Here is a 15,203-nt window from a genome sequence, read left to right on the forward strand (position 1 = left end):
TTCTTACAGGGAACAGATCAGTCCGAGGGGGAGTCGTTGAGGAGTCTTGTTGCTGTGGGGAAGAAGCTGTTCCTATGTCTGGATGTGCGGGTCTTCAGATTTCTGTACCTTCTGCCTGATGGAAGGGTCTGGAAGAAGGCAATGCCTTGGGTGGGAGAGGTCTCTGATAATGCTGTCTGCCTTCCTGAGGCAGCGGGAGGTGTAGACAGAATTAATGTGGGGGTGGCAAGCTGGTGTGATGCGTTGGGCTTAGTTCACCACACTGCAGTTTCTTGCGATCTTGGACCGAGCAGTTGCCAAACCAGGCAGTGATGCTCTCTATTGCACAGCTGTAGAAGTTTGTGAGAGTCATAGAACATACAGTGCAGAAGGAGGCTATTCGGCCCATCGAGTCTGCACTGACCCACTTAAGCCCTCACTTCCACCCTATCCCCGTAACCCAATAACCCCTCCTAAACTTTTTTGGACACTAAGGGCTATTTAGCATGGCTAATCCACCGAACCTGCACATCTTTGGACTGTGGGAGGAAACCAGAGCACCCAGAGGAAACCCACGTAGACACGGGGAGAGTGTGCAGATTCCGCACAGACAGGGACCCGGTAGGGAATTGAACCTGGGAGCCTGGTGCTGGGAAGCCACATTGCTAACCACTGTGCTACCGTGCTGCCCTTCGATGCAGACATGCCAAATTTCTTTAGCTTCTGTAGGAAGTAGAGACGTTGTTGGGCTTTCTTGACTGTTGCATCAACGTGAGTGGACCAGGACAGACTGTTGGTGATGGTGACCCCCAGGAACTTGAAGCTATCGACCATCTCCACTTTGGAGCCATTGATGCAGACGGGAGTGTGTGTCGTGCTACGCTTCCTGAAGTTGATCAGTTCCTTGGTCTTTCCGACATTACGAGAGCGATTGTTTTCGGTACACCATGCAACCAAGTGATTTATCTCCCTTCTGTAGTCTGATTCGTCGTTGTTTGAGATACGGCCCACCACAGTCGTATCATCCACAAACTTAAAGATTGAGTTGGAATTAAATCTTGTCATAGAGTCATGTGTGCATAGGGCAAATAGATGGCAGAATAGAACTGCCTCTCAAACAGTCTCTATCCATAACCTCTGGTGTCAGTGACAATTTTTTAAATCCCCCTTCCTGAAATAAAAGCCAGACTTGTAATAGTGAAACAATTTAATACTTCACTTCTGGAATTTCACATTCTGATTGAAAGGAAATACATTTTATATTTTTGACTATTACAATGAGTTATATCTTTCTTAATCATTCCTCATGGTATTTTTAATCCAGTCAATAAAAAATGAAACTCAAACATAACTTCATTCATCTTGCACAACCAAGGCCCCAAGATGTTACTCCTTGTAGAACATAGCTGCCTTCGGAGTTTGGACATACCAAAGGGCCTCCACTGTCACCCTAAAAAACAGCACAATGAAACGATCAATAAAGGAACAGTCATAGCTTAAACCCATTACATAGCACTCATATCAGATAAATGGTTGTCAGGCATTTAACCACTGTGACTTTGAGTTACGCTTGTTGAAAGTGCTCATTTTTTAAATTAAGAAAATTGGGCACTGGACCAAGTCTGTTTTAAAATAATTTTGGGGATTTGTGCATTTTTTGCTTACCCCCTCATTGCCCTGAGAAGGGATTTCTTATAGAACCATTGACAATTCTATACATCTAAGTGACTTAATTGACTAAAAACCCTGGCGAAACTCAGCAAGTCAGGCAGTATCTGTGGAGTACGACAGAGTTAATGGGTGGGATTTTCTGGTCTTGCCAGCCCTGGGAACGGAAATTCCTGTCTGAGGTCAATGGGCCTTTGAATGGTCCATTAAATTATCCATCCCGCCTCCGACGATTCCCGCAGTGGCCTGGACCGGAAAATTTACCCCTGAAAATTGGGGTAAATCTATCGGTCATTGACCTCTCATCAGAACGTCAGAACCCTCCAGGAATTGAAGATTAATCTCCAGGACCCTGCTGTGTTTAACCCTGAAGAGGTATCATAGGGACATTAAAAAAGATTGTTTTTCTTGTCATTTTCTTTGTCATTTTCTTTACCAGATACAAAAAAATTGACAATTGAAAAAAAGGGCTCTTTGGCTGACAGTCAAACATTATCCAACTGGGATAACAAGACTTTTTGCTTCCCCATTGGTGCAGGAAGGCAGTGTGTCACTTGGACGGATGTGTTGGTCAACTAATAGCTGGAGCAAGGGGGTAAGTCATATGGTGAAACCTCCTGGAATACATGTAATCACAGTTGACAACCCTAAGTTCTGATAAAAGTTCACCGGCCTGAAATGTTAACTCTGTTTCTCTCCACAGATGCTGGCTGACCTGGAGAGGTTTTTTTTTTGGCCTTATTTCAGATTTCCACCATCCGCAGTATTTTGCTTTTAGATGAATAAACTACTTCAGTTAAGAGTGAAACCTGTTGGTGTGGACCTGAAGTCACACATAAGCCAGACTGGGTAAGGCCGACATGAGTCCTTCCTCAAAGGATATTAGTGAATGGACCATAGAATAGAACCATAGAATTCCTACAGTGCAGAAGGAGACCATTCGGCCCATCAAGTCTACACCGACCATCTAAAAGAGTACCCTACCTAGGTCCACACCCCACCCTATCCACCTAACCTGTACATCTTTGGACTGTGGGAGGAAACCGGAGCACCCGGAGGAAACCCACACACACACACGGGGAGAAATTGCAAACTCCACACAGTCGCTCAAGGCTGGAATTGAACCCGGGTGCCTGGCACTGTCAGGCATCAGCACTAATCAGTGTGCCACTGTGCCACCCAAATGAATAGGAGTTTTACAACAATCTGACCGTGTTTATATCCAGAGATTTAAAAACTGAATTTAAACTCTCAACCTGCCACAGTGAGATTTGAATGTCAGTGATTCTGATTCCAGTTTTCTGTGTTCCCAACCTCCGACTATTAGAATGGAAACATATAATCGTTACAACACAGAAGGAAGCCATTCAGCTTGTCGAGTCCATTGTTAGAGCAATTTAACTGGTCTCACTCCCCGACATTTCCCTGCAGCCTTGAAAAGGTTCTTTCTTCAGATTCTTATCTAATTCCCTCTTGGTGACCAAGCTGTCAACTGCTTTGGTCCGGCTCTTTGAAACTCTCTGCTGCAACCTCTGCACTTGCTCCGCCTTTCAAAAAAGCTTACAACCTTTGGATTTGACCACACTTTTGGTCACCCTGCCTAGCTTGCTCCTTGCTTGCCGAGTTTTCTGTACAGCACTTTGTGAAGACTTATCGGGTATTTCTTTATGTTCATGGCACTATGTAAGGAGTAAGTTGTTCAATTAAACAGCAGAGGGCGATGACATTATCTGGGGAAGTGCAGGGCTATCTCCATGGCGGAGGTCAGCATGCGACAACCAAGTGAACCCCTAATGCAAAATGCTGTCCCTACAGCAAATGAGTCACCCTTCTACTCCAGACCACTCCTTCCTAAAACGTCATCATGTGTCCTGTTTTTTTGTCTTGCATGATCACCATTAGACCATGACGGCCCTTCTGGGGTACCTCGCCCCCAGCCGCAACCCCAGCAAACCCCGGAGGACTAGTCGGGAGACGACACCAACGTCTCAGAACTGCTCTCACCTGCACCCTCCACCATCACAAAGACTATCACCTCAGTGGTGCATTGTAGTAAGGGTTCTCTTGGGTCACCTTCTAGTGAGCACACATGCTGTAGCACATCAGGTGGAGGTAGGAACTCCCGAGGGAGCAGGTGGTCAGAGGGCTGCCTGATCCTGGGAACCAGCTGTAGCCTGGGCAGGTATCACTCTGTTGGAAAGTATGATAATGTTACTGGTGGAGATGCAGATGCAGAGCCAGAATCTGCAGGAAGGGGTGTAAGCAACTCTCGCGAGTTTCACCAGCCTTCTCCCATCACCAAGTCAGAATAATGAAGCCGGTAAATTGTGCCTGTAATGTTGTTTATTTCAAATTCCCCTTCCCCACCTATCCATTACATTCTCCATCAATGATAATAATTTATTTGTATATTGCAAATGGATGTTAAGGTGGTCATAACTGTTAATGTCTGACCATTCCAGCTAATGTTGGTATCTGCACAATGTAAAAATGCACACAAATCAAGGTTACCATTTTCTGAACTTGTGTTCAGGGATGGGTGAGCAAAGCCTTGCATACCAATTGGATATATCTGTAGTTGCTATGAGAGATGGATGGGAAAAGTGCTGATGCATCAGGTGAAGCTTCCAAGCAACAGAGCTGTCTTGGTCAGGTAGTGATCACATTACTGGACTAGCAATCTACAGACTCTGACGAATAATCTGGAGGACATGAGTCTCTAGATTTTTACATCTAGAAATAATGAATAAACTGAAAAATGGCTATGAAACTGCTAAATTGTTGTAAAATCCCAACCAGTTTTTTAATGTCCTTTATCAAAGGAAATCTGCTAAGTTTATCTAGTAGATGATATGTGACTTCAGTCCCACACCAAGTGGCTGACTCTTAAATGCTTTTTAAAATGGCCTAGCTAGTGTAACATAATCATAGCATCATAGAATCACTACAGTGCAGAGGGAGGCCTTTCGGCCTATTGAGTCTGCACCAATCCTCTAAAAGAACACTCTACCTAGGCCCACGCTCCCACCCTTTCCCACTTAAGCTTTTAGACACTAAGGGGCAATTTAGCATGGACAATCCGCCTAACCTGCACATCTTTGGGCTGTGGAAGGAAACCGGAGCACCCGGAGGAAACCCATGCAGACATGGAGAGAATGTGCAAACTCCACACAGATGATCACCCAAGGCTGGAATTGAATCCGGGTCCTTGGCGCTGTGAGGCAGCAGTGCTAACCACTGTGCCACCGTGCCGCCCAATAATGGATTATGTTAGACTAAGTTCCACAAAGGGTTCACTTTAATAGTTAATAGATTCATAAAGGAAGTGACTTCGAAATTTTTTGGTTGAATTGCACCCTACATTTATATGGAAGAAAATAATAGACCAGCCTTAACTGGTTTCTAAATGAGCAGGATTGTGACCTTCAAACCTTCATCAGTTTGTAATGTAGTTTCTTTGGATTTGGGTCAAGACAAGCCCGTAGGAAACTACATGTGAAGATGTGCACCACATGATGTGTTGTAGAGTTGAGAAGATTTTTACGGATGCTGAAGGTCATTCAACCCATCTATATTTGTCCAGAGGTTCTAAAGTCCACCCCTTCATTCTCGCCACAGAACCTGGGCAATGAGTAAGAAAGGATTGATCAATACAGGGTGAAGTACGGTGGCATTCCTTATGTCCTGGGCCACTTCAGTTATTGTGAAAGCCTGTGGCAGAATAGGCAGAGGAAGATGTGTCATCTGAAATATGGCAATATGTTCTCTCGGATGAAGGCTGGAGTAGAAAGAAACATCCAATCATCTTCGCTCCTTTGCCATTGGATTATAATTTCATTCTGTCAGGACTTGTGTGGAAGTTGATGTGCAATGTTTCCACAGTAGAAAATGTCACATCCTGGCATCTCTCTTTCTGAACATATCTCCCAAGCCCTTCAGCGACTAGTAAATGGCAATGGAAGCAGGATTATGTCGTCTGGAAACTTCTAGATATGATCTGGCAGAGAAACAACAGTTACAAAATGGTTGTCGAGCACTCGGAAGAGGCAGGGGTGCCTTTCAAGAGCTGTGACAGAGCTGCCCTCTTTAGCATCCAATTAGCTCATGCCGTATTGGGGAGAGGGCTAGAAAAGGTGCCCTCAACCAGGGCTTTTCAAAATGTGAGTCGCGACCCACAGGTGGGTTTGTTGGTGGGTGTCGGGAGGGTCATGGAGCATTCAGCTGTGGCGTTCCCACAGTGGTGCAAATCACGGGAAAAGTGCCCATAGCCGCTGCCACCATTTAAATTGAGAATGACGGGCGCTGCATGCTTTAAAATGAGAACAAAATGGTGTGTTCAGTCAGTTATTAACTTAAAGTTGACTCCAAATGAAAAGACCAAGCAGCTGTACCTGACCTGTAACAGCACATTAAAAACACGGCAAAAATCCCATGAAGCTGTTAGCATCTGGAGTTGCATCTCCCAGGAATTTCTATGTGCAAAGTTGGATTTTCCATTCTCACAATTATGAAGTTGGCACAATGGAACTCTGCACCTGATATGCTCATTGCCCTCTCCTCCTGTGAACCTGATTGGAGTGTGATCATGAGGACCAAGCAGTCTCCCCCTTCACATTAAAGGTAAGTGAATGTGTTGTGAGTCGCGAAGGTCAGCCGACGTGGATTGCGATGGTCACCTGGTGTGGGTCCCGAAGGTTGGCCAGTTTGCAAAAGTGGGTTCTGGGAAACAAAGTTTGAGAAACGTTGCCCTAAACATAGTCTGCCTCACCTCTCCCAACTGGTTAGCGGTGTATAAAGGGGTCACTTTCTGTGGCAAAAACACGCAAAAGACACAAGTAGTAAAATTAGGGACCTGGAACAGTATGGACACACCCGCGAGTGAACGACCAGAGCATCTCACTGCGTTTGACACCTGATACCTCCGGCAATATCACAGAGACCCAGTGAGCTGGAGAGGAGCAGCTCAAGGAACTCCAAGGTAGCTGTACTTTCTTCCAGAAAGGATAATCAGACGAAGACAGAGTTCACTGAGTTGGATTTGCCATCAAGAATTAACATGTGAATCGGCTTCATGGGTTCCTTCTTGGAAGAAATGAGCAACTCATGAATCTTCATCTCAAGTTGTCAAGGAGTCAGTTTGCCACTGTGGTCAGACACCAATGATGAAACCAAGGAGGTTTTCTGTACCAAACTTGACCATGTTCTCTCTGGTGTTCCGAAGGAGAACATGCTTATTTTTCTTTGAGACTTCAATGCCAGGGTTGGAAGAGATTCCAATCTCTGAATCGATCTATTCTCAGGAAAGGAAATTGAAATGTCAACTCCCATGGCATTACTTTCCTTACCAAATGCGCAGAACTTGGGTTTATCATCATCAATACCCTGATCTATCCCTCAATGCCAGCAAAACTAAAGAGCTGGTCATTGACTTCAGGCAGCAAAGTACTGTACACACCCCTGTCAGCATCAACGGGGCCGAGGTGGAGATGGTTAGCAGTTTCAAATTCCAAATTCCAAAAATCTGTCCTGGCCCGCCCACGATGACACTACCACCAAGAAAGCACAACAGCGCCTATACTTCCTCAGGAAACTAAGTAAATTCGGCATGTCCACATTAACTCTTACCAACTTTTACAGATGCACCATAGAAAGCATCCTATCTGGCTGCATCACAGCCTGGCACAGTATTTCTCAGCCCAAGACTGCGAGAAACTTCAGAGTCGTGAACACAGTCCAGTCCATCACATGAACCTGCCTCTTATCCATTGACTCCATCTACACCTCCCACCGCCTGAGGAATGCGGGCAGCATAATCAAAGACCCTCCCACCTGGTTTACTCACTCTTCCAACTTCTTCCAACGGGCAGGAGACACAGAAGTCTGAGAGCACGCCCGAACAGACTCAAAACAGCTTCTTTCCCGCTGTTACCAGACTCTTAAATGACCCTCTTATGGAATGACCTGATTAACATTACACCCTGTATGCTGCACCCGATGCCAGTGTTTATGTGGTTACATTGTGTGCCTTGTGTTGCCCTATTATATATTTATTTTATTTTATTTTCATGTACTTAATGATCTGTTGAGCTGATCGCAGAAAAATATTTTTCACTGTACCTTGGTACTCGTGACAATAAATCCAATTCCAAATCCACCAGAAGACGCCATGGTAACATCCATGATCAAAGCACAAGCACTGATTAATTACATCATTATCTGTGCTCAGAATCGGAAAGATGTCTGTACCACCAGGGCAATGACGGGCTGGTCGCTGCTGGACTGATCATTGACGTGTTTGTTCCATTATGTCCAACAAACTAGCACCAAACCGACCAGTTTAACAGCAGAGATGTCAATGAAAGACCACCATCAAAGTTTTATTCCAACCACGCCTTCAGGGAATGCTTTCAAACCTCAATCAAGAGCAGAATCCATAGAATCCCTATAGCGCAGATGGAGGCCATTCGGCACATCGAGTCTGCACCGCCCTTCCGAAAGTGCACCCTATCCAGGTCCACTCCCCCACCTATCCTCGTGACCCCACCCAATCTGCACATCTTTGGACTGAAAGAAGAGTGTCCACAGTGCTTGGGATGTCCTTAAGTCTAATATCATCAATGCCTGCAAAGAGACATTTGGATATTCTATCTGGAACCATCAGGATTGATTTGATGAAAATGATAACAATGAACTGACTGATGATAAGTGCAAGACTTTCTGCCCCTGTTGGAATGACCCAAACTCAAAACAAAAGAAACTGATTTAATAACAAGTAAAGGCTGAGGTACAAAGGCGCACCTGCAACATGAAGACAAAGCAAAGGAAATTCAACATCTCACTGACATGAATGACATCCATGGCATCTTCACTGCCAGAAAGACCATTTATGGTCCAAGTGATCAAGAACAAGCTCCTCTCAGGCTAAGACAAGGCATATCTGATCAAGTTGCTGTCAATACCATTAGAGAGAGTATTTTGAAGACCTTTCCAATCAAAAAACAATTATTGGTGAGATTGTTTTCAATTCCATCCCACAACAGCCAATTAGAGATGAGCTCGGAACTCCAACGCTTATAGAGGTTGTGACAAAACTCAAATATTTACCTTGGAGGTTAGAAGGAAATTCCATTTCCCAGCAGGCCTTGAGCACATACACTGGCCAGCAAGTAGCCGCACATGCACAGTTGATGTCTTTTACCGTTGTTAGGTTGGGAACCGGCCATGTGATTCTTCGCTTAAGCCAAAAAATTGAAACAACATGAAACTACAGGTCAGGCGACCCCAAATGGAACACCATTTCCAAGGAAGGTGCCCAAGGAGCAGGAGGGGAACAGCGAAAGAGGTCCCAGAAGAAAGTTCCAAGTAGATCATAGAAGATCCTAGAATTTACACTGCAGAAGGAGGCCATTCGGCCCATCGTGTCTGCACCGGCTCTTGGAAAGAGCACCCTACCCAAGGTCACCACCTCCACCCTATCCCCATAACCCAGTAACCCCACCCAACACTAAGGGCAATTTTGGACACTATGGACAATTTATCATGGCCAATCCACCTAACCTGCACATCTTTGGACTGTGGGAGGAAACCGGAGCACCCGGAGAAAACCCACGCACACACGGGGAGGATGTGCAGACTCCGCACAGACAGTGACCCAAGCCAGAATCGAACCTGGGACCCTGGAGCTGTGAAGCAATTGCGCTAACCACAATGCTACCGTGCTGCCCTGATGACAGAGATGGGATGACAAATAGTTTCCAATAAGTAAACTTGAAAGAAAGGAGCAGAGAAATAGGCTCCAAATTCAAGACAGATTTTCAGGGAGCACTCTTGAATCAAAGTAGGCTCGATCAATAGTGTTCTACATGGCTTGGATGAACATCTGAAATAGTGCTTGAAAGTTGAAACTTGAGTGTACTTGGCGATCCAGGGAAAAGGAATCTCGAAAGATGAGACTGAAACCTTGCGAGTTGGGCCATTGTTACAGCCACCATGTGGGAGTGACTTTTGAAGAGAATTCAAAGGCAAATTGTTTAATCATGTAGGTTGGAAACCCAGGTGAGAAAGATACCGTTTCCATGACACAGGCTGGCTCACAATGTGACAAATGTATGGACTGAGTCTAGAGCCGCCATGCAAAGTTCATGACTGGTGAGACCACACGTGTCGCACGCCGTCGGGAACCCGGCCGGTCGGGGACGGAGCATTGCGGGGCGGGCCTCAGTCAATGACCTAGAGTACGCTGCTTTTCAGGGGGCGGAGCATCGCAAAAGTTTTGGCGTCATTGGGGATTCTCCGCCTCTCGCCGAACGCGTTTTTGCGTCGGGGAATGGAGAATCCAGCCTCCTGGACCTCTAACAGGTTCCCCAGCCACACTAAGCCACAGGGCGAAGAAGCTGACCAATAGCCCAACAGAACCTGCCTGTGAGCAATCAGCGAGGTGAAGCTGAAACATCTGCCCTGCTCCCGTTTGCAACTCCGGCAAGACCAACACCCCAAATACGACCCCCAAGGGACTGGGCTCCAAATCTATCTGCAACATTACTGACATGGTGCTGAAGAACGACATCCAAAATTTCCCCAAAACGTCAGGCAGGACTAGAACATATGCATGTGATTGGCCGGGCCCCTCCCACATTGACTTCAAATGTCCTCCACCCTCTCAAACAACCGGCTCATCCTCACCTTCGTCAGGTGCGCACATTTTTTAAAAAAAAATTTAGAGTACCCATTTTTTTTCCCAATTAAGAGGCAATTTAGCGTGGCCAATTCACCTACCCTGCACATCTTTGGGTTGTGCTATTAGGAAGGGAGTTCTAGCTTTTTGACCCACAGACAGTGAAAGAACAATGATGTGCTTCCAAGTCAGGATGGTATTTGGCTTAGAGGGCAATCTGCAAGTGGTGGTGTCTCCCTTTGCTCTTCTAGGTGATACAAGCCGCGGGTTGATCAAAAGAGGTTTGGCTAGTTAGTGCAGGTCATCTTGTGAATGGTACACACTGTTGCCATTGCGCACGGGTGGTGGAAGGGGTGAATGTTTACATTTGTGGATGGGGTGTCAATTATGTGGACAACTGTTTCCTAGATGGTGTTGAGCTTCTTGAGTGCTGATGGAGCTGCTTTCATCCAGGCAAGTGGCGAGTATTGTAGATGGTGGACAGGCTTTGGGGAGTCAAAGGTTTGCAATATTCCAAGCCTATGACCTGTTCTTGTAGCCACAGTGTTTATATGGCTTGTTCAGTTATGTTTCTGTTTAACTTGTAATCCCTAGGATGTTCCTGATGTGGGATTCTGCAATGGTATTGCCATTGAATGTCAAGGAGAGATGGTTAAATTCCAGTCTTGTTGGAAATGAGCGTTGTCTGATACTTGTGCGGCACTCATGTGAATTTGCTCTAGGACAGTTTCAAATGTTCTCCTCTCTTGTAATCCTGCCTGACAGCTTCTCAGTCTGACCACCATTCACTGAGAAATGGAGGAACAAATTCAACTGCTGTTAAATTTGGTAGAGCCTTCACTGTACTTACATTTCCTGGCTTCCTGACCACTACTAAAGCAGCATACCCATCACTCACTCGCCCCAACCACCCAGCCCTCCCTTGTAGATCTAACATTTGCCTAACTTGGCTCCGATCCCTTCCTGCTTTCGAGTAAATCCCAGGGATAGCTTTTCCATCCAAAAGAAGACAATGGCCTGAGCTTCTGGTTATATAAATATATTAGGCAGAAATACAGTTACAGCTATTAGTCTACGAGGGAAAGTATGACACATGCATCATCTATTTATTGTTCCAACATTTAAACTAAAGGAACTAAGAGTTAATGCAAAAGTAGCACATACCACATATGGGAATATCAGCACAGTAATCATATCTTTTTTGGAGATCTGTTGTGAAACACCATGGACCGTCAGGGTTGGCATCTGGGTTTCTGCAGTACTACAATTAAAAAAGAATGCATTAGACCAACAACACATCCCATTAATATAGCATTCTTAATGCAGTAAAAACATCCTTAGGTGCTTCTTAAGAGTGTAATCATACATAATTTTGCAATAAGTCACATAAAGGCAATGGCCAAAGAGGTGGGGTTTAATGTGCGTCTTAAGGAAATGGGAGAGATGAAGTGGTTCAGAGAGGGAATGGCAGGGATTAGGGCTTAGGTACCTCAGTGAAGAGTAACCAACCTCACATGCCTTTCAGATCAATTGACTGTCAGCAGTAGATCAGAATAGATTTATATTGTTTTTGTAACTTTTACCTTTGTTTTTGTAACTTTTATCTTTAACTTTTATCCAAACCGTGCCGTCTTTTGTCCCAATCCCATTATCAGTGCCCCATGAATCAAAATGTCTTCTTCCCACACCACTCCTTAAGCCTTCATTTGTTTGACCCTATGACAATTGGCACGTGCTCATGTAACAATCCAGGGATTATTATCTTTGAGGTCTGTGTTGTAATTTGTACCCTCACTCTTCTCATGGAACACCATTCCTAGTTTTACCTATATTGTTGGTTCTTATGTGATCCATGACAACTGGATCCTCATCCACCCAATTCAAGTTTGTCTCCAGCCACAAGGAGATGATGTTGAACCTGGCAGCCAACACGACCTTCGGAGCTCTCAATTGTGGTTGCAGAGAACAGGATTCACCCACCTAACTATACTGTCCTCTATCACCAACACATATTCCATTTTACTCCCCCACTTGTTTGACGTTCTGCACCATGATGCAATGGTCAATTTCCCCACCCACCCTGTAGCCCTTGTTCTTATCTTACACAGCTATCAAATACCTTCATATATCTATTGCTTAAAGTCAAGGGCAAGACCCCACCATCATTACATGCTGGATAGGCATATCTGCCTGACTCAGTCACATCTGCCTGTCCCTTGTCATTGACCAACTCAAAATCCTACCTAATCTAAGGGTTCTTACTGCCACCTGGAGCAAACTGTCCAGGTATCTGTCCCCTTCTCTGATGCCCCATAATATCTGCAACTTGGTCTCCAGCTCAGCAACTCTGAGCCAAAATTGCTCAAGCTGCATACACTGCCATGGGAGAACGTAAAAATACTACTTGCTTTAAGTTTGCCGATGACATATTGAGGTCTCTAAATAAGAACTGTAAATCCATGTAAAAAAGCTGGAACAAGCCCTTCTGTAGATATTGTTGTTGTCTCTGGGTGTGATATAATACATATATATGCTGTTGAGTACAGATGGCACATGATTAAACAATTACTTTTGGAACATCTGTGGATCTACAGTTTACCCACTCACGATATTATCAAATTCTAATGTTTTTCATCAGAGTGTGAGACAAGTATTAATGGCATCAGGTGATGACAATTGGAGGGGGAAAAATTTGTCTATTGCTCACCCTATTTGTATAAAGTTAAAAACCCTTCTAAAAGATGCAGGTGTGATTGATGAAGAGTATACGAGGTTCACGGAAGAGATTAGTGAAAAATGTCAAAACAGTAAAAAAAATCAAAAGAGTTTTTTTTTTAAATCGAAGGACCCTGCCACATCCTATTGTAAACCAACCTATTGGCATATGGCTTTAATGAGGTGGTTGCCATGGATATAAAGGTCGGAGATAAAGCCATAAGTAGTTAACTGCTTCAGTTTGCAGACCTGATGATCAGATTTAATCTTTCGATAATAAAACATTTGAAGGAAAAAGGAGTTATATAGACAAAATTGTGGGTTCATATTTTACAGGCCACCTGTAGATGGGAAAATAGTTGAGTGGAGCAGTCAATAATAGTGCTATGCCACTAATGGCATGCCTGCCATTAGTCAACTCTTTCCCAACTACAATTTTACAGGTGATGGGGGAGGAATCAGGTTGGCTGCCCCCATGGTCCAGTTGGTGCCCTTATTTGGGCAATTAATGCTCAATTAAGGGCTTCATGCTGCCGCCACACTGATTTACTGGGTGGTAGGAGGGGCCTGTGCCCAATGTGTAGCCCAAGCGGGTTACCCTGCGGGATGCTGGTCAGTGAAAGAGGAGGAATGGCGTGCCTCCTTCCCGAGCCCCATGTGCCAATCAAAGGTTCTCCCATACATTTGCCTCCCTGCGTCCACCCTTTCCACATGCCCTGCACAAATAGCCCCCAACACCTCTGCCAGGCCTGCCAACCCACCCCTGTGAAATCCTAGACTTACTTGAGTTTAAGGGCATCTGTGGTTCCTCATCCTCCCTGCTTGCTGCTGTACTGGCAATGACAAGTAATCTTGATGCGGCTAGAGCTACTGGCCTCTGATTGGCCGGAAACTCTATGAGGTAGGACTCCCTCCTGAAGATGGCCGGAAGTCTTGCCTTATTCCATTTTTTAAAAAGCTGCCTAAAAAATCAAGATGGGACGGGTCGGGTTGATCAAGTGGCTTTTCTCCAGTTCATGATCTTTTTCTGACTTAAGATTCACATTCAGACCAACTATCAGTATTTACATTGTGCTTTCTCAATCTCCACTCTTTCTCCCAATTCTGCCAGTCCATGGACATCGATTCTTGATCATTAATATTCCTGAACATTCAGATAATATCTAAACTTGGTTAAGTAGCTGTTTCTGACCCTCCACAATTATAACATCCTTCTTTCACTCGATCCTGCTGGATTATATGTCACCTGAGGAATATTTGGGCAATTAATCTTTGGATGTGCAGGATCTATCCTGTGTGTCATGATTACTCACATTATCACCATGATTTATCCCCGGATCTGATCCTCAGGACTTTTATCACAAAACATATGAGGATTTGAGGTACAAGGTGCCACATTTACCTTTATCAGCTGCTCAGAGTATGAGAAATTGTACTTAATTTCCATTAATTGCAAGGAATGAAAACAGTTTGATTGTGATGTGTCTTACCATCACAAACGATTATACTAAGGTTTTCGACCATCTCTTTAATAAGACACAAATTTCCTGAATCAAATTTTCTTTTGTGTGATCCTGTATGATGCCTCAGTGGTCTTCGAATTTCCTCCAAGATCTCAGCTTTGATGAAAGCTCGTCTCCCTTTTTAATGCATTTAAATGTGCAGGAAAAGTAGAAACTAATTGTAATTCCAGTTCACCCGAGGAAGGAGCTGCGCTCCTAAAGCTAGTGATTCGAAACAAACCTGTTGGACTTTAATCTGGTGTTGTATAACTTCTTACATTGAAATAAAGGCCACAGATCAGACTCAAATTAGAAGCAGAAGTCTTCATGATCATGAAGTTTTGGTGGCTGCCAATAAATTTGAGGATAAATTAATAAGAGAATTAGATAGTTGAAGAGAGTTTGGAATTTATTCCGAGATCGCAGATAAGGAAAACCAGCTTTATCATGCTGGTGGATTTGCACTGAAAAGTGCTTGCTGATGGAATTTACATGGCTTAAGTGAGACTCATCGCTAGAGATTTTAACAAGTGACTCGGTGATACAGATATTAGAGTGGACTCTGCCATTGCTGGAGAAGTAATATTGAAAATCTTTTCAGCTCTTTTGGTCACATTTTTGTGGGAGTTTAGATCAATCAATACAAAAGCCAAACTGAAGCCTGG

The 15,203-nt window shown here is 44.4% G+C and overlaps 1 protein-coding gene across 2 annotated transcripts in view; it reads right to left on the bottom strand.

Annotated features, from left to right (window-relative positions):
- Positions 1-1,168: 1,168 nt before the first annotated feature.
- LOC119969583 (plasminogen-like) overlaps positions 1,169-15,203 on the bottom strand; it is a 160,190-nt gene continuing 146,155 nt past the window's right edge. For both annotated transcript variants that reach the window (XM_038803378.1, XM_038803387.1), the window contains 2 exons: positions 11,486-11,582; positions 1,169-1,429 (listed from right to left, as the gene is read on the bottom strand). In XM_038803378.1, coding sequence (XP_038659306.1) covers positions 1,425-1,429; positions 11,486-11,582 — 102 coding nt within the window. In that variant the 3' untranslated portion in view covers positions 1,169-1,424. The remainder of the gene's footprint in view (positions 1,430-11,485; positions 11,583-15,203) is intronic.

The sequence above is a fragment of the Scyliorhinus canicula genome, chromosome 1, assembly GCF_902713615.1.
Source record: "Scyliorhinus canicula chromosome 1, sScyCan1.1, whole genome shotgun sequence".
NCBI classification, from domain to species: Eukaryota; Metazoa; Chordata; class Chondrichthyes; order Carcharhiniformes; family Scyliorhinidae; genus Scyliorhinus; species Scyliorhinus canicula.